Raw genomic sequence first — 19,840 nt, forward strand, 5'->3', positions numbered from 1 at the left:
ACATATTGGTGTAAATACTCTTTGGATCCCTGACAACTTTGAAAATAAGCAAATTAATCTTTCTCTCAACAAAAATTACAAAAATAAAATAAAATAAAATTTATAAATTCAAAATAATTTTTAAAATTTAAAATATTTATAAAAATTTCAAAATTTATATTTTTAAGAAAAATTCTAAAATTCTAAAAAATATATAAAAAAAGTTAAAATTTAAAAAAATAATTTGAAGACGATTCAAATTTGAAAACTATAGAAGATATAAAAATGTATTATAAAATATAAAAATAAATATACAACTTATCCAGAATAGAACAAGTAAGTAGAAATGGAGTATGGTATAGACTCCTTTACGAATTAGAAATATATTATATATTATACTATATATAAGATAAAAGATATTTAGACCTATTAATCTACCCATTTTTATTATTTCTACTTAGGTTTAAAAATTCTCCCCGAAAAATCATCCCTTCCATCGTTGCCGACCTCTCTCAATTTTCTCCTTTTTTTTTTCATTCCTCTTTTGTTTTTTTTTCTTGGTTTCAATTTTTCCTTTTGAGAAACTTTCCTTTTTTTTTCTTCAAAAATTTCCCTTTCTTTCCCATAATTTCCTTGTGGTTTTTGCGTCTTTTTTGATTTACTCGATCGAAGAAATTTTCTTTTTGGGCAACGATTGGTTTCTGCTTTGAGTCGGAAATTCTAGGGTTTTCATTTTTGGCGGTAAACGGTTATCTATTGATTAGAGATGGTGAGTTCAGAGGGATTATGTGGTTCGCAGCCGCCGATAGCTGCGCCAGTGACGCAGTATGGTGTGACAAAGCCGATTTCCATGGCGGGCCCCACCGCAGCCGACATACAAAGAAGTCGTGATTTGGAAAAGGTATATGTAGGGAAATATCTGATTTTTTTTGGGGGGGTTGGGGGTGGGGGTATAGTTGATCTTATTTATCTATCTATTCATGTTCTTTTGTTTGTTTTGTGTGGAAATCTGTTTACAGTTTTTGGTGCAAGCTGGGCTATATGAGAGTAAAGAGGAAGCATCAAAGAGAGAAGAAGTTCTTGGTCAAATTCAAGAGGTAATTGCCTGCAATATTTTTTCTCCCTCTAGAGATAGTGTTAGTGCCATGTTACCTACAATTAGATTGTTTAAGTAATGGGAAGCTATTAATGTTACTTTGGTTTGAAATATGTTGAACTTTTTGTTCAATGTAGCCTAGTTTTGGTGATATCTCTCTTCATTGTGTTCAGATTGTGACAAATTGGGTTAAGCAACTTACTCGTTTGAGGGGTTATACTGATCAGATGGTTGAGGATGCAAAGGCACTCATTTTTACTTTTGGTTCTTATCGACTTGGGGTGAGTGTCTTATGTTTTTCTTTCTTGTTGTATGGCGCTTATGGTATTCACACTTGAATAACTATGCTGGCTATAACATAACTTCAATGTTGACTGATGGAGTTGAAAGCTTGCTGATGTTACTATGAACCTTTTTTTATTGTTTTTTGTTACACATTTATGATATGTTACGCTGTAATTATGTTCTGTGTGAAGATATATTGGTTAAGTTTTATTTTGTGTAGGTTCATGGACCTGGATCTGACATAGACACCCTATGTGTGGGACCATCTTATGTGAGCCGAGAGGTAAATACTTAATCCATTAGTGACTCTTTGAATGATTTACAGACACTGGAATAATTTATTCTCTCCTTGATTGGTGTCTTAACCAGGAAGATTTCTTCTTTGTACTGCACAACATCCTGGCAGAAAGGGAAGAAGTTACAGAGTTACAACCAGTTCCGGATGCTCATGTCCCTGTAATGAGATTCAAGTTTAATGGAATACCAATTGATCTTCTTTATGCAAGCATCTCTCATTTGGTTGTCCCTCATGTGAGTCTGAACCACCTTTTATTTTAAAAATTCTATTTCAAATAAGCACCTGTACATTAATTTCTGGTGTCTTGTTGTTGGATATTGCTGATCAGTGCTTGCTCAATTTTAAGAATTGTATTGAAGGTTATGAAAGTGTTTCACTTCTCTCCATAGCCAATCTTTATTTTGTCTTAAAGCATCTAAAGTTGTGCCCTTTCTCTCTTTGTTGGTGTTCGTATCTGCCTATGTTCACCTCCCTTTAGTCCTTCACATTGCTTCTTTTAAGAAGTGTGCTAATATGACTTAATATGTTTCATTTGTTAGAATATACCATTTTTTCCCACTCTTATTTGTTTGATTGTTTTTCCTTTCTAAGAATTATGTAGTCAAAATGTGTTCTATGTAGTTCTGTTGCTTCTTACTCCCGTCTAGTTGTTTGAGCTTCTATGCTTTGTGATGAACAAGTAGGTGAAGACTATCTTGATTTTTATGTGGTTTGCATATATTTGATAAATGCTTGCTTGGGGACAGGATCTGGACATCTCAGACATTTCAGTACTGTACAGTGTAGATGAGCCTACTGTTCGAAGTCTTAATGGCTGCAGGGTTGCAGATCAAATTCTGAAACTGGTGCCAAATGTTGAGGTGAAGTGCTGCTAATCAAATACTTGATCTTCAAAATTTAATTTATTTTCCTGTCTTATATTATAATTGTTGATGGTCTGTATCATCTACTAAGCTGCATGTTCTTTTAATGTTGTAGCATTTTCGCACAACACTCCGATGTCTGAAGTTTTGGGCTAAAAGGCGTGGTGTTTATTCCAATGTAAGTCTTCTTCTCCTTCCTACTCTTCTAATTTTTTTCAGTCTGTAGTCTCTATTTATTTTAACATAAATCTCCATTTTCAGGTGACTGGATTTCTCGGGGGTGTTAATTGGGCACTTCTTGTAGCTCGAATTTGCCAACTTTATCCTAATGCAGCTCCAAGTATGCTTGTTTCACGATTTTTTAGGGTCTTTACCCAGTGGCGTTGGCCAAACCCAGTTATGCTTTGTGCAATTGATGAAGATAGACTCGGATTTTCTGTTTGGGATCCTCGTAAAAACCCTCGTGATAGGACTCATCATATGCCAATTATCACACCTGCCTATCCATGCATGAATTCTAGCTATAATGTGTCTACAAGTACGCTTCGAGTCATGATGGAGCAGTTCCAATATGGTAACAACGTGTGTGAGGTGAGATAATGGAGAACGAATTCCCTCTTTACTGATAATTTTGGCTAAACAATTATACTGATCCTTGTCCTTTCAAATTCAAATCCAGAAAATTGAGCTGAATAAAGCAAAGTGGAGTGCTCTGTTCGATCCTTACTTGTTCTTCCAAAGCTACACCAACTATCTGCAGGTGGACATTCTTGCAGCTGATGCTGATGACTTACGTTCTTGGAAAGGCTGGGTGGAATCCCGTCTGAGGCAGCTGACTTTGATGGTAATTTTTGTGCCTTTATAGCATGGTTTTTAAATTTTGTGATCCTTCATGAAACAGAGACATCATTGTTGATGTTTCTGTTTTTATCTCATCTGTATTTTATGTGTATTGTTCACAGATTGAGCGAGACACTTATGGAAAGTTGCAGTGCCATCCTTATCCTCAGGATTATGTAGATGCCTCCAAGCCATGTGCCCATTGTGCATTTTTTATGGGTTTACAAAGAAAACATGGAGAAATTGTTCAAGAAGGTCAACAGTTTGATATTCGCGGGTCAATTGATGAGTTCCGCCATTCAATAAATATGTACATGTTTTGGAAGCCTGGGATGGAAATCTATGTATCACATGTCCGTAGAAAGCAGCTTCCGGCTTATGTTTACCCAGATGGCTGTAAACGTTCTCGGAATTTACACCTTACTCCCGAGCAGCCGTCTTACAATATGTCTCGCAACAATGGTGTTGCATATCAAGCTGAATCTGGTGAGAAATGCCTTAAAAGGAAGAAGGATCCCGATGGAGAAGATAGTGAGCAAAGTAGGCTGGATAAACGGAGGAGTCCTGACAGGAATCAATCAGTTTCTCCCGAGATTATAAGTTGCAAGCTTGGCAGCACTTGCACAGGTTGTTCTACATCAGATCTAGATGAAATGAATAGATTTGCTGAAGTCAATACATCATCGAATTCCAGTGGTATCAGCTCCTGCTCACATGAGGATATTGGGAATGAATCTACAGCAGGTGGTAGTGAAGGGAGCAATGTAGGTGATGATAACCCATCGTCTTCTCAGAGTGATTCAAGTGACGATCTAAAATCTTCTGTGGAGGATGACCATGCTGATCAGAACAAAGTGTTCCAAGATGGATTGCTGAAAGATTTAGAGGTTTTGGATTGAAGTTCCATAAATTTCGTTAATGAAAATTATGTTTTTTCTGCTCCATAATTTATATGTTTGTTGCCATAGTAGTATATAAACTTCAAGTTGGGCAGTGCGTGATCCTCGAGATGAACGACTCTTACTAGTTCAAGCTTCAAATAACCTATTGTCTCCCCCCTTGTGCTATATTTTGATCCGTTGATTCAACTTCTTTACCTAAGCTATATGTTTTTGTTTGTTGTTTTTCTGTTGTGAAGCCAAAAACTGTGGTTGGCGTGGTTCTTAAGTCCATGAACGGAGTTGTCGATTCAGAATCTGTGCAGAATCCTGTGATACGGTTTGTATTCGAAATCTTAATTGACTTCTTTTTTTGTGTTCCATGTGCAATGTTTTTCTTTATACTGCTTTCTTTTGGTGTTTCTTTTGTTGTTGCTTTGTATAACAGGTTGAGTTTGGCATCAACAGCGTGACGCAAGGATCTCAAGTTTAGATCGGTGTATCATCTATGCAACCATTGTTGATCCGACAAGAAAAAAAACCCGACAGAGAAAGCCAGCAGTTTGGTAAGTAGTATTTTAGGTACCGGCGTTTGTTTCTTACCTTTAGGCTCATGTCCCTTGGCAGAACCTGAAGATCTTTTGGGATGTGGGGACCTTTTTTTTTCTTTCTCTGCACAGCTTCTTTCGCTAGACATTTGTTTTCAAAAAAAAAAAAAAAGGGGAAAAAAGGGAAAAAAATCAAAGATCATTATTAAAAAAGAAAAAAAAGGGTTTTGATCTAGATTTTTACTTTAGTTTTATGGAAGAAAAGGTTGCAGGGTTTTAGAGGAAAGGTTGAGATGTGTAAATTGTATAAAAAAAGGTATAGGTGAGGTTGAAGGGTGAAGGTCTAAGTTTTTAGTTTGGGTAGAGGGGTAATTGTTCTTGCTGCCATGTATTGTAATAAACCTCATTTTTTTTAATATAACATTATAACATTGTTAGATCGGATTTTGGATTGTATGGATGGTTTTTTTTCTTTTTTTAATATTATTATTTACATTTGTACATAATGTGAATACGAAATTCCATCATGGATAAATGGCAAAACTAATCCAATTTGGACGTTTAATTATATGTTTCATTTAGAAATGGTCAACACTGGTTATCACAAGACATGAATCAAATTTTAAAATTTTGAATTATGAAATATTTGAACTTAATAATTTACTAACTCTCGTGGTTGGCTTATTTATTAGAAATTTTGGATGGATCAAAGATATTTTAGTATATTGATTAAAAAATAATGTAATTAATGCAGAAATATTTGAACTTGGTTGTTAAAATAATATTACTCTTAATAAATGTATTTCCATTGAAGTAGAATATGAAAGAAGTCACTAAAAATCATTTCTTAGTATTTTTAATAATAGTGATTTTGATTGTTAATTTTATATTGTTGCAGATGAAATGAAGATGTTAGTGCTAACGAAGTAGCCTATTTTCTCTACACTTCAAACTGCTTCTCATGATAAGGTGATCTTATCGTATTTGTATCTTAAATTTTAGGAAAATCAATTTCAACCTCTCATCTTCCGTAAGAAAACTACTTGTACGATTGAAAATGGGTTTGGGAAAAATATAAAATCTGAAATTAATAATAATATTATTCCAAGCAATGTCCTATTATTTAAATTATTTCTTACCTTACGTATTAATATATTAAAAATATCAATACATTGAATAGACAATCTTCCATAAAATATTGATTTCACATTTTATTATAATTTACACTTCAAATCTATAAATAAATAATATCATATTATCTTAAATTATTTCTCACTAGTTTTAGGTAAATCTTTTCTTACTTAAACATATGAAATTATTATCATATTAAACCTAACAATTTTAATAGATAAAGTTTGATAAATATTAATTACATTTTATAGGGTTGAATTCGAGTTTTGCAATGAACACAAACGAGAATTGAAAAAATTAGACACAAATATTTACGTAAAAAAATCTCCTTGAAGAAGATAAAAAAATCATAGACAAAGAAAACTTTACTAAAAACAATAAAAACCAAAAGGGGAAGCACAAGATGGAGAAATAAAGAAACCTCAAACTTGAAATACAAAAATTTTCTCAAAATTTCAACAAACTCTCTCTTAGTTTTTCTTTTGTTATTCTAACTCTCTAAGAATGCTAAAAGCCTTATTCATAAGTTAAAATTCGTGACTAATCTTATTAGAATATCCTAGAGCGATTAGAGTTTAACTAGAAAAAGATAATAGAGTTTAACTATGAGAAGAAACCCAATTTAGTGGGTAGCATGTTGCGTCGTCGAGATGTGGCTAATCTTCTTGTCGGGACATCGACTCTTCCTCGTCCTAACATCAACCCTATTTCATCCAAAATACAAGGCACACTCCATAAATTACAACAAATTGTTTATTTATAAACTAAGAAAATATTTTATATATAATTAATTATGTATATTTAAATAATAATTACTTACATTAATGAAATTAAATTAAATTAATTAAAAACGTAACAAATGCATATGTAGCATATGTGATATAAGAAACTAGTTGTATAAAAAATAAACATGAGTTTTTTAAGTGGATTTTTTTCCTTCTAAGGATGGCAAGGAGGCAAAACTTGATTTGATTTTATATCTCTCACTCTACCTCTAACCTTTGTTTCCAACCTAAATTTATTCAAAATTTAACCACTCAAAAAATATTACTTAATCCTCATTTATCTTGAAATATTACATATTTTTTTAATAAAATACATATTATAAAAAATATAATTACAAAATAAAAAAATAGTTAAAATGTTGTAAAATCATATAAAATTTTAAACTTTCAATTAAAAATATAAAATTAGTTGTAAAATTAAAAGATGAGTACATTGATAATTTTTCAGGCGAAGCAGTACAAGTTTTATCTAAACTCAATCTCAAAATTTTTAATTAAAAGCACATCTTTTTTTTTTTGAGCACCATGCCCTCATTCAAGGTAGTTAGTATTATATCAATGGACATATCGATCTTCTATTGATATTTGTATGTATTAATACCAATCTGTTTCAATATACCGTTTCATATTTATTTTTATTTAGAAAAACATTTGATATATGTATATAGAAATTATTTACAAAAATTAAATGACGAGATTAAATAAATTTGAAATATAAATATTCATCAATAATAAAACTTTAGTTGAAGTTGTAAATAAAAGATTTTAAATAGGGGCTATTTTACCAAACTGACCCAAAAAAATAATATTTACAAAAATGACCCAGGTTCAAAAACAATCACCAAAATGACCTGAAATGAATAGTAGATTAGGGTTTTGGCCTGTCAATAACCGACACTAACTCGTATTTTGCACACATGATTGCCTGATGATTGTGTCAGGCTTTAAAAAATTAATTTTTTGATTTTGGCCTGTCAATGGCCGGCACCAGTATTAAAAAAAAATTCAAATTTTTTTGTTGCTGGCCTGTCAATGGCCGACGCTAAATTTATTAGATATATATATGTATTTTATCTTCTATTTTAGTTTTTGTTTGCTTTTTAAGATTTTAGTTTTTTCAGAAAAATTTTAGTTTTTTCTTTGTTGAGAAGAAAGCAATTTTTTTTTAAGATAAATTCCCAAATTTTGTTTGTTTATGTTCATTTCGATGGAGAAATGATAAATACAACTGAGGAAGGCTGTATATTTCGAAGTCGGAAAAAAATAGGAATGAGATTCAATAGACGTGCTTAGTTGTCAGATTTAAAACGGAAAATCAGTACAAAGATAGCAAGCCATTGCGGAAAGCAAATGTTGAGACTGTTTTACAAATTTTCGGTTTCAACTGATCCGCTAAAGTTCTCAGAAATGGAGCTTGAAGATGATGATGATCTAGGGACAATGATAGCAATTTATTGCCCTCTTGAGATAGAAAATCCTAACCCGATTGAGTTGTTCGCGGAGATAGCTGACCCAGATCCGATTCAAGTTGTAATTCCAGCAAGCCAGCGCTCTGGAATTGATTTTGATCTTAACGTCTCCTGGGAAGATCAGTTGGGTTTTGGATGGTCAATGCCAACTCCTGAAAATCCAAACATCGGCGGATGTTTGTATAACATCCCAAACCTGTGTCCTCGTCTAGAGATCCATCCAGAGGTGTTGGCCACCATATAAGATGGTGATGAAGGGTTCGATAATGATGATCAGTCCCACCGTGATCCAAACGATGATTTCAGTGACCCCGATTTGGATGACATCCTTGAAGACATAGACGAGGAAGGGCCGGTGGAGGGTGAAAATGTAAACCCCCATTCGGCTGGGAACACGAGCCCTGGTATAGTTATAAGAAATAATCCGGGGTCTTTCATGACCGATTTGGATCTTGATGCAGCGCTAGCACGTGAGTTCCTGGAATATACAAATATTGTGCCGGCTCACCTACTTGACGAAGAATTCGGCGATGAAGAGTTGTTTGTAGGACAACAATTCGATAACAAAAAAGACTGTTTACATGCTATAAAACAACTTAGCTTGAAGTTAGGTGTGGATTACAAAGTAACGAAGTCGACGCAGTCTTTGTGCGTAGGAGAATGTTGGAAAGCGTCAAGTGGTTGTAAATGGCGTGTCCGAGCCGCGTTAATATAGCGGACGCAGATGTGGATGATAAGGAAACTAGAAGGTCCACACACATGCACGTCTGCTCATATGTCACAAGACCATAGAAAGTAACTGCATCATCTTTTGGTGAAAGAGTCGACCATTCAGGTGTCGGTCCTTATTACGGACATGCAAGCTCGATTCAAGTATAAAGTGTTGTACCGAAAGGCATGGTCGGCAAAGCAAATGGCGATGAGAGAGATGTATGGTGAATGAGATGCGTCATACAATGAGCTTCAAGGGTGGATAGCCGGGATGTAGGAGTATGTACCCGGGACAACAACTGATTTGCAAACACTGCCGTATAAAGGCCCGGACGGGGAGATACTGTAACGCCCCGATTTTTTGGGCCTGGAAGTACTGGGCCTTGGGTCTGGGTTCGGGTAGGAGACGGCTCGAATAAATGGGATGATTTAATTATTATTATTATTATTATTATTTGGTATGTTTAATTAGTAATTAAATAAATTATGAGGGATTTATAGTGTGGGAAAAGTCCTGGGCTCAACCCAGGGCTCTGGCAAAAATTTGAGCATTTTTTTTTTATTCTTAAAGGAATCTGGGCAGTAGGCCTTATAAGTGGTTTGGGCTGGAATTGGACACAAATGAAGTGCCTGGCCCAGTAGCTAGGGGCGCTAGGCAGCAGGAGAGGCACGTCGCCCGCAACGTTTGGTTTTTTAGTAATCAGGTGGCGTAAAGATAAGCCTTAAAGGAAGTTGCGAGTAAAGTTTAACACAAAGAGCGCCCTTAGCCCAGTGGCAGCAGCGCGCTAAGGAGACCCAGTGGTCGCGAGTTCGAATGTAGGGGACAGCGAAACTTGTTTTATTTTTTAAGTAGCCCGTGACTGAAGCGAATAAGGCTTATAAGTAAATGCAGTCGTATTATAACAAAAGCGAGGTTGTGTCACAGGGGCAAGCAGTGTGGATGAGTGTTTTGGAGGTCGCAGGTTCGAGTGGTGTGGAAGGCGAAATTCCCCTTTTAAGCGGACCGGAGCTTCAACAGGTAAGGTTTAAAATTAATTGTGATATAAGTGAAGAAAGAAGCGTGGTGCAGTGGCTAGCAGTACCGGAAAAGGCGAAAGTGCGGACAGAGGTCTGGGGTTTGAGTTTCACCTCGAGCACAGAAGGCTTGGGTTTTTGCTGCTCACGTGGGGAAGAAGTTGGAGTCTGATCCGGACTCTCCTGGCAGCATGCTGAAACGGTGCAAGGGGTGGATAAGGATGCTGCTAATCGGTGGGGGAGTTTGAGCTGATCAGGGGATTAGGTAAGGATGAGATAAGGGAGGAAATTTAGGAGCCTGATCAAGGACAGAGGTCTGGGGTTTGAGTTTCACCTCGAGCACAGAAGGCTTGGGTTTTTGCTGCTCACGTGGGGAAGAAGTTGGAGTCTGATCCGGACTCTCCTGGCAGCATGCTGAAACGGTGCAAGGGGTGGATAAGGATGCTGCTAATCGGTGGGGGAGTTTGAGCTGATCAGGGGATTAGGTAAGGATGAGATAAGGGAGGAAATTTAGGAGCCTGATCAAGGACTTGGTGTTGGCCGAATGTTAGACTCTTGAGGGGCAAGAGTTGGCCGGCCAAGGGTCTTTAGTATAAGCAATTCGGCTAGGTCTAGGTGTTTTTTTTAATTTTTACCCTTGTCGAATATTATTTCCCTTCTCCCCTCTCTTTCATTCATATTTTCTTTTATTTTCTTTCATCTTTTCTTTTTCCATCATAGCTAAACCCATACGCTACTCTCTCTGTCTCTTCTCGTATTTTTCTTTCTTCATTATTTCTCAAATAGTCAAATTTTATCATAGCCGAATCTCTACTATTTTCTTCCTTAAAAAGCCGAAAACCTTTATACCTGTAGTATAGGAAGCCGAACTTTTGGCTACTTAAATCTACTTCTTCTCGTAACAACGGTGGACTGGAGTTAAGATCATAGATAGGAGCACTTTTTTGGGCCGAACAATGATTGGTAGGTTTGTCGAATAACTTCCGTTAATTATTTATGATTTAAGATAAAAGCAAAAACCCCTTAAGGGTGGCTAACGTTTGGACTAAGGGTGTTGGCGCCTCTTTCTTTTTCATTATGTAAGCATTAACGTGGACAAGGGGGCGTGCTGTGGAGGGTTTGAAGACTGATTCGGATTGGATCTCTAGATCTAGTCCATATTTCGGTAGAAAGGTAAGAACTTTAGGGTCTAAGGCAATGTTGGCCGAATATGGTAAGGGGACTAGTACGTAGTTGTTTTTGATATGTAGACTGACGTTTAGTAACTCGATTGTAGGCAACGCGTGTGTGGATCTCGCCAGCGTATCGTTACAGATCAGGTGTGTAAACGATACCCACTCATAGACTAGATCGGCAAAAGCCAAAAAGTCAAAATGCCGAAAAGTCGGTATTTGTGAACTTGCGAACGTGCGAGCGCTCGTGAGGTGGTTTGTTTGTTAATTTTGGTAATCATAAGCGGTAAGAGTGCAGAGTGAGCAATTTCGTGCACTTCGGTATATTTGGGCTAATGGGCCGAAAATGGGATAGTGAGTCAACGGGCCCAATTCGGTAAAAACGCTCGGTAAGTGTTTCTGTTAATGCGTTAATGGTTATAATATGTGTGCAAACTCTAGAATAGTAAATTTTACTAAAATACCCCTAAGTATGAAAATTACCATTTTACCCCTAGGTGCAAAATGACCGTTATACCCCTAGGGTTAATTTTAACTGAAATGCATGATATTCTGATTCTGTTTGTTGTATGCCATGACATGTATATTTGTTGCATGGGATCTGGGTTATGTTATGGAGGAAGAACCTGTTCTGGTGGCTGTGCCACATATTCTTATATAAGCAGCTTTGCTGCGGATTATAGTTAGTGCCGCAACCGGTGCTAACACTGTAAGTGTAGGGATGGCGTGGGTGATTTATTCCCCACAAGAAGTGTAGGGATGGACGGAGGCAAGTGCAAAGTTGGATGGGGTTATCATGCATTAATCATATGAGACTGTTTTGTTATGGGCCAACTATATTGAAATGGGCCCAACTGTGTTAATATGGGCAAGGCCCAATATATCTCGACTTGTAATAGGGCTACGGCCCAGATTAACATTGATATGGGCTAAGGCCCAATTAACTCTGATTTCTGAATAGGGCTTAGGCCCAGTAAAGCTTGAACTGATTTGGACTCTGGTTGGGATACTTTACACACTGAGTTTTCCAAACTCACCCCTAGATTTTATCCATGCAGGTAACTCTCAACCATAGTGGACTTGTAGCTGTGAGGGATTCGGAGTGGCCACATGTTTTGCAAGCTACATTTTCTCCTTATGACTTAATTAGTTTTATTTACTTTAATTGCTTTGGGTTTTAAGTTGTAATAAGGCAGCTTTAATTATTTTTAATTGCTTTTAATATGTTTTGTTATCTTAGTTATGATATTGTTTTAAATGTTTGAAATTGAATAGCTCTAGGGCGCATTTTCAAAAGAAGGAAAAATAATTACCTGATTTCAAAATATCGTGAAACAAGACAAAGCTTCTGCAACGGAAACATTTTCAAATTTAATAATCTTACTCGAATGGTTTTAAACGAATCAGTTATCCTAAGCAAACATTCAGTTAACGTGTGGCAATGGTTGTGTATATGTCTAGGAGTGGATCCGTGGAGAGCTTGGTACTTAAGCAGTCTAATAAACTTACCTCCTCTTTGCCAGCATATTACCTAGTGCACAGCTTCCATTCACTTTAACTTAAAACGAATTTATTCTTAAACACTAAGAAAAGATTTTAAATAAAACCTGACTTCACTAGTAACGTTCCAATGTGAGACGTCGGATTCGGAGAAGACAATATTTGCATTATATCAGATAGATCAAAAGGATTACTTGCTGCGATAAGGTGATCGGGGGTTCTGTGGAGGTCTGTTTATTGCATTCGGCACATCGCGGCAAACTTTCATAGAGATTATAAGAATAAAGATTGGAAAAAAGAACTTGTGAACAGGGGTAAAAAAATTTGTTTGTATTTATTTAAAAAATTACTTTTCAAATTTTTTCTTGTTTTTAAAATGATGATTTCAAATTAAATATGCAGCTCATGAGTTAGAACCGCGAAGATTTAGGTAGAGGTTCGCGAGGCTTGAATCTCAAATTTCATCTTTACCAACAGATCTCCGGACATGGTTAGGTAGTATGGAGAATTGACAATGGACTCAAAGTTACAATTAGGGGTTTCGGTATGGGCAGATGACGACCAACCTGGTAGAGGCGGTCAACTCTGTATTGAGGCACACACGCCATCTCCCAATTTCTGTTGTGTTCTCGGCAACATTTTATAGGTTGGCAACATTAATGCCTAAGATGGGGTTGAGACAAGCTAAGCAGATTGAGGCCGAGCACGTGTATGTAGAGGCCGTCCGAAAGGCCATGGCGGTAAATAGTCGAAGGGCACAAACAATGAACGCTGAATTGTATTCGCGCAACTTGGAGACTTTTCGAGTTCAAGAGTACATCGGCCGTCGTTCGGGTCTTCCACCTATGTCGTAAACAGTTGATCTGCGAAACAGACGATGCGAGTGCGGGATATTTCAGACTCTTCGATATCCGTGTGCGTATGTTCATGCAGCGTGTGCGAGAGCAAACTTAAATGTTGAACAATTCATAGACGAGATCTACACGTTGGAACGCACATTACGTATATTGGGGAACGAATATCCTATAATGGCCGATGTCTCAAACTGGGAAGTTCCACCGCCTGCTTTCGAGATGGTGCCTGACCGAAGTCTCCGTAGACATTCTAAAGGTCGACCACAATCGACGAGAATTCGAAATGACATGGATGCCAAGGAGACGGGTGAACCCAAACTGTGCGCTGTGTGTCGAACATCCGGACACAACCGATCAACAAGCCCACATCGTGTATATGTTTCTGGTCAATCATCTCGTAATGCTGGACTCCAAGATGACGAGTGATATATTATTGAGCACATGTTCTTGTAAAAACATTGTAAATGAAATAAAATTAGATAAATTGTATGAGAAAAAATTGAAAATTACATGGAAAAATTGATAATTTAAATGAAATGAGAAAAAAATAAATTGGTATGAAACGATACAAAATTTAAATGAAAATTGAAAAAAAGATAAATTTAAAAGAAATGAGGAAAAAATTTAATTGAAATGAAATGATAAAAAAATGAAATTAAATTTGAAAGAAAGATAAATTTAAATGAAATGGGAGAAACTTTTAATTTAAATAAGATGAGAAAAAAATTAAATGGAAAGATAGATAATTTAAAAGAAATGACAAAAAAATTTAAATTTGCATTGAAAAATAGAAAATTTAAATGAAATGAGGAAAAAATTAAAATTAAAATTAAAATAGTATAAATGAATTGAAAAAAAATAAATTTAAATTGAAAAAAAATAATTTAAATGAAATGAAATTAGAATGAAATAAAATGAAGATGAAATGAAAAAAAAAAAAAAGAATTTGACATGACTAATATGCAGGCCTGACCTGCATCACCTAAGTATAAGCCTGACAATGGCCTTGCAATGGCTAGCTTCAGCTTGCTTTTTAAAAGTCGAAATGCCTTTTTCAGGCCTGATAAATGTGATGTCAAGCCTAAAAAACCTCAAAAATAATAATAGGAGAAAATATGAAAATATGAAATTTTTTTAACAAATTTTAAATTTAAATTGACAAAAATAAAATATAAAAAAATTTAAAAAATAGATGAAAAAAATTTAAATGACTCTGATATTAAGACCACTTTTAATTAATTAGAAAAAATATTAATATGAAAAAAATAATATAAAATGAATTGAAAAAAATAATATGAAAAGAAAATAATAATATGAAATAAATAATATAAAATAAATTGAAAAAAAATAATTGAAATGAAATAAAATAAAATTAAAATAAAAAATAAAAGGGTTGACAAGACCCATCTGTGACAACAGTGTTAGGCCTGTGAATTGGCCAATCATTTCATACCTTTTTTACTTTTTTTTTTCATTTCATATTTTTTTTTTCAATTTTGCTCTTGAAGCCAAATGGTCCCCCACTATAAATAGTCTACTCCGACGACCACCGAGCACCTTCAGATACCTCCGACATTTGTTGTTCATCGCTTAGACCGCTGATCACTCCATGGATCCTAATCTTAATGTTTTTTTACATGACAACAATCACATTGCAGTTAGGGTGTATCAGGTAAACGAGAAATAAAATGTCTGATTTAATTTTAAATATTCTTTTTTAAACGAGAAATATAACATTATATATTTACTATAAAAGTAGGATCTGTATTGACAGGCCAGCACCAAATTTTTTTTAAAAAAACTCGTATTCTGGTGCCGGCCTTTCAAAGGCCAGCACCAAAAAAATTAATTTTTTTAATTACTGGTGCCGGCCATTGATAGGCCAGCACCAAATTTTTTTTTTGAAAACTCGTATTCTGGTGCCAGCCATTAAAAGGCCAGCACCAAAAAAATTTGAATTTTTTTTTAAATTATTGGTGCCGGCCATTGACAGGCCAGCACCCAAAATTTTTTTTTTAAAAACTCATATTCTTGTGCCGGCCTTTGACAGGCCAGCACCAAATTACTGGTGCCGGCCATTGACAGGCCAGCACCAAAAAAAATTCTTTTTTTTGAAAACTCGTATTTTCTATACCAGTATGATACGGTTTGAAAAAAAAATACTATAGTGCTGGCCATTGACAGGCCAAAACCAAAAAAATTTTTTTTTTAAAACTTGACACAATCATCAGGCAATCATATGTGCAAAATAAGAGTTGGTGCCGGCCATTGATAGGCCAAAACCCCAATCTACTGTTCATTTCAGGTCATTTTTGTGATTGTTTTTAAACCTAGGTCATTTTTGTAAATGTCAAATTTTTTAGGTCAGTTTGGTAAAATAGCCTAAATAGGGAGAATTAGGCAAGTATGTCATTTAAAACAAAAATTAAGATTTTAAGCCGTTTTTCTCGAAATTTAAGGAAATAAGCCATTTTTTAATACGCACTTTTAACCTCCATGTTGCCACCAACTAAAAATGCCTCCTGCAAGAGGCGTTTTTGTCCCAATGGTAAGTTTCCAATGGCTATTTTTTTTAATCGACTACTTTTTCTCTATATATACCCTACGTATTTTCTCTTTTTCTCTCTCTCTCTCTCTCTTTTTCATTCAATCCTATTATCACAATTCTCTCAACTATTTTATTCTCAAATTTTTCATTTGATTTCTCCCAAATTCTTCTTGTCTCAATTTTTTATTTTGTAATTTCTTTGATTTTATTTTATTTTCATAATTTTAAAAATGTCGATGCCTCTAATTCATTTTGATCACAAAGACATTTTTTATGTCCAATTACAAATGGTAAGAAAATATTGTTACATTCTTTCTTTTAATTAATATAATTATTAAGTTATTAATATTATTAATATGTTTAAATTTTTTATGTTTATATAAGTAGACCAAAGATCGGATTATCGAGGCATATATACACAATTTAAGTGCAAAGGCACCGTGTGTTATTGAACAACACTTGAAAGAGGCATGATTCTTGCACGTGTCTCGTATGCTCGGAGAGACTAAATTGAAGCCTACACTTATTAGCGCTTTGTTGGAAAGATAGAGGCCCAAGACATACATATTTTATCTTCCATGTAGTGAGTGTACAATTACACTTGAGGATATAGTATTAAAACTCAATTTACCTGTTGATGTGTCAGTTGTTACGAGGGTAGTGTGCGTTGGAGATTGGAATGCAATTTAACATGAACTATTAGGCAATGTGTTAGACAAGTTTTATGGTAGCTGAATAGAAATGAAATGGTTAGAAGATAATTTATGAAAATAATATAAAGCGTATGAATTAACTTTAACACCTCTACAAAAGTAACAAGTTTATTAGGGTTGATATAAGTCATTTACAAAATTAAACCACACAAGTTTTTTTTATGCTTCTTATCAAACAACAATTGATTAATATAAACAAGGTCAATAGAAATGCCAATGGCCAAATTAATATAACAATTTCAATTTTTAAATTTATGAAAATATTTCCAACCAAAATAATTCAAGAATTAAAAATGAAAGTGATTAAACTTGAAATTTTATAATAGAATCAACTCAAAAATCAATTTAGACATCCCTCAAAATTGTCTTTAGATCATGCATGTATTAAGAAGAGATATTAGAGGAACATAATCTATATTTGAACTAAATCAAATATGAACAATAATAAAATTCATTAGTTTATCAATACAAATTTGCCTACTAAATATATTTTAGTCAAAATATATTATTTAATTATAAGACCTATTATAGTGACGTAAATAAGTCAATCAATATTCATTTTTATGAAAAGTTAATATGTTTAAAAAATAAGCCGTCCATAGAATCAAAACTTAAAAAGGAATACCATCTCAAATATTTAAATCATATATCAAGTCAATTTGATATTTAAAAGAATGAATTTGGAGGTTTGAAGAGTTATATGTGTTGGGACTCGACCCAATTAAGCAACAAATAAGTTTAAAAAATAGCAGAAAAAATTGAGAAATTGAACACACAAATTTAACGTGAAAAAAATCCTTCAAAAAGGATTAAAAAACCCTATGGCAAAGATAATTTTACTATAATGGCAAAAGAATGAATAGTACAAAAGATAGAGATAAAACTAAACTTCGATACCCGAAAATAAATAACCTTTACACAAATTCTCCAAAAGTGTTATGAGTTCTAATATTTAATGGGTGTATTTTCTAAGGTTGTAAAAAAGCCTATTTATAAGCTAAATTCTTAGGTCAAATAATAAAATAATTTAGACTAATCAGAGTTCGATTGAAACAAATAAACAAAGTTTAATTAGGAGATTATATCTCAAATTTGATTGAAATATGAGGCATACTCAACAATCCTTCACATTGACTCGTATTTTCACAACGCCATCTTTGCCAAAGCCCGCTACGGGTCTATCTTGAACTATGCAGGGAATTAATTGAGTCGAATTTGTGCTTAGAGGTTGGAAGACTTCTAGCCTTCGACTTGTGCATTGTCAAATCAAAACTAATCCAGGTTTGATTTTCACGAACACTGTGCTCTAACTTTTCAAAACCTATACCCAAAAGAGAACATTTCTTCAACGAAATGGTCATACATGTTCCACTCTTATGACTAAGTTACTTTCGCTCCATACGAGTTAACTTCAACTCTGTAGTGGATGAGAGACGTTCGATTTTACCAGTCACTGTATAACTTTCTAGAATAGAAAGACTATTAGTCCTTTTACCTTTTAACAAAACAAAAACCCCACTAGACATCTTAATGCCGCTCGACTCGATGTTGATTCTACAACCTTTCAAGTCTAAAATACTTAAGAATATGAGATTATTTAGTAAATCAAGTACATACCAATCATCTGAGAGTGTCCTAATTGTCCCATCGTGTATCTTAATTTTAATAGTACCAATACCGATTACCTTACTGGATGAATCTCTTCCTCTGTGCACACCTCCACCTTCAACCGAACTGTATGTGGAGAACAATTCTTTGTTGAGATACATGTGGAAAGAACATCTCGAATCTAGGATCCACTCGGATGTAAGCTTGGAGCTATCACTTGTTGACACTAACAGGAAATCATCACTGCTTTCATCGGCCAAATTAGCACCAGCTACATCTTCCTCGTTACTTTCAACAGTCCTTTTATTTCGCAGCTTATAACAGCTGCTTTGACGTAACCTGACTTCTTACAATAACGACACATTTTGTCTCACTTCTTTGATGCTACCAAAACAGAAGCTTGTCTATCTACCTTACTATCCGAACCAAACTCATTGTCGAGTTTGTCTTTACTCAACAAATGACCATTCACATCCTCGAATGAGAGTTTGTCTGAGCCATAAATCAGAGTCTCTCTAAAAGACTTGTATGAAGAGGGTAAAGTGCACAATAATAGTATAACCTGATCTTTATCATCAATCTTAATCTCAACATTCTTTAAATCATTCAAAAGAGAAATAGATTGACTAATGTGATCTCTAAGAAACTCACATTTATTCATGCGAAACATAAATAGATGTTGTTTCAACACTAAACAGTTAACTGGAGACTTAGTCGCATAAAGAGTTTCTAACTTTTTCTACAAGGCAGATGAAGTTTTCTCCATCAATACCTCCTGCAATACCCTATTCCCGAGGCACAACTGGATTATAGACAAGGCCTTTTCATCAAGTTCTTCCCATTCTATCTTATCTATATTTTCAGATTTTTTCACGGTAACAACTTTTTTCAAGCCGGTTTGAACTAGAATTACCATCATTCGAACTTGTCACAGATCGAAATTTGTGACACCATCGAACTTCTCAATGTCAAACTTTGTTGCTGTCATCTCTAAACGGGTTGATTTACAAAAATTGAACTAACTTTGATATCACTTGTTGGGAATCGACCTGATTAAACAAAAACAAGTTTAAAAAATAGCGGAAGAAATTGAGAAATTGAACACATAAATTTAACGTGGAAAAACTTTTTCAAAGAGGATAAAAAATCACGGATAAAGATAATTTTACTATAAAACCAAAAGAACGAAGAGTAAAAAAGATGGAGATAAAAACTAAACTCCAAAACCTAAAAATAAATAACCCTTAAAACGTAAACACAAAATTCTTTAAAAGTGTTATGAGTTCTAATATCTAATGGGTGTATTTCCTAAGGTTGTAAAAAAAGCCTATTTATAGCCTAAATTGATAGGTCAAATAACAATAAAATAATCTAGATTAATCAGAGTTCGATTGAAATAAATAAACAAAGTTTAACTGGGAGATTATCTCTCAAATTTGACTGAAATATAAGACATGCTCAACAATATGAGCATCCATTTATCAATAGATTTATAACAATTAAAAATCATTTATATTAGAAAACACTACCATGAAGATAATAAATATT

The 19,840-nt window shown here is 34.4% G+C and overlaps 1 protein-coding gene across 3 annotated transcripts; it reads left to right on the forward strand.

Annotated features, from left to right (window-relative positions):
• Positions 1–322: 322 nt before the first annotated feature.
• Positions 323–5,231, forward strand: LOC107889103 (nuclear poly(A) polymerase 4). Of its 3 annotated transcripts, none has more exons than XM_016813429.2 (12): positions 323–880; positions 999–1,076; positions 1,249–1,356; positions 1,581–1,643; positions 1,730–1,891; positions 2,405–2,518; positions 2,637–2,699; positions 2,783–3,112; positions 3,201–3,365; positions 3,484–4,248; positions 4,500–4,579; positions 4,688–5,231. In XM_016813429.2, exons 1-12 carry the CDS (start codon positions 746–748, stop codon positions 4,710–4,712), a joined length of 2,088 nt encoding a protein of 695 aa, XP_016668918.2. In that variant the 5' UTR covers positions 323–745; the 3' UTR covers positions 4,713–5,231. The 3 variants fall into 3 exon arrangements, with proteins under 3 accessions (XP_016668918.2, XP_016668919.2, XP_016668917.2); XM_016813430.2 differs by having other exon boundaries at positions 4,708–5,231; XM_016813428.2 differs by having other exon boundaries at positions 4,500–5,231.
• Positions 5,232–19,840: the final 14,609 nt, after the last annotated feature.

Source organism: Gossypium hirsutum, chromosome A09 (assembly GCF_007990345.1).
Source record: "Gossypium hirsutum isolate 1008001.06 chromosome A09, Gossypium_hirsutum_v2.1, whole genome shotgun sequence".
NCBI lineage: Eukaryota > Viridiplantae > Streptophyta > Magnoliopsida > Malvales > Malvaceae > Gossypium > Gossypium hirsutum.

Bases quoted from the DNA above. Each gene is read 5' to 3' on its own strand.
- LOC107889103 (XM_016813428.2), top strand. From the start codon at position 746: ATGGTGAGTTCAGAGGGATTATGTGGTTCGCAGCCGCCGATAGCTGCG. The intron at 2,519-2,636 runs GTGAAGTGCTGC...TTAATGTTGTAG, and splicing joins AACTGGTGCCAAATGTTGAG to CATTTTCGCACAACACTCCG. The intron at 4,249-4,499 runs GTTTTGGATTGA...TCTGTTGTGAAG, and splicing joins GATTGCTGAAAGATTTAGAG to CCAAAAACTGTGGTTGGCGT.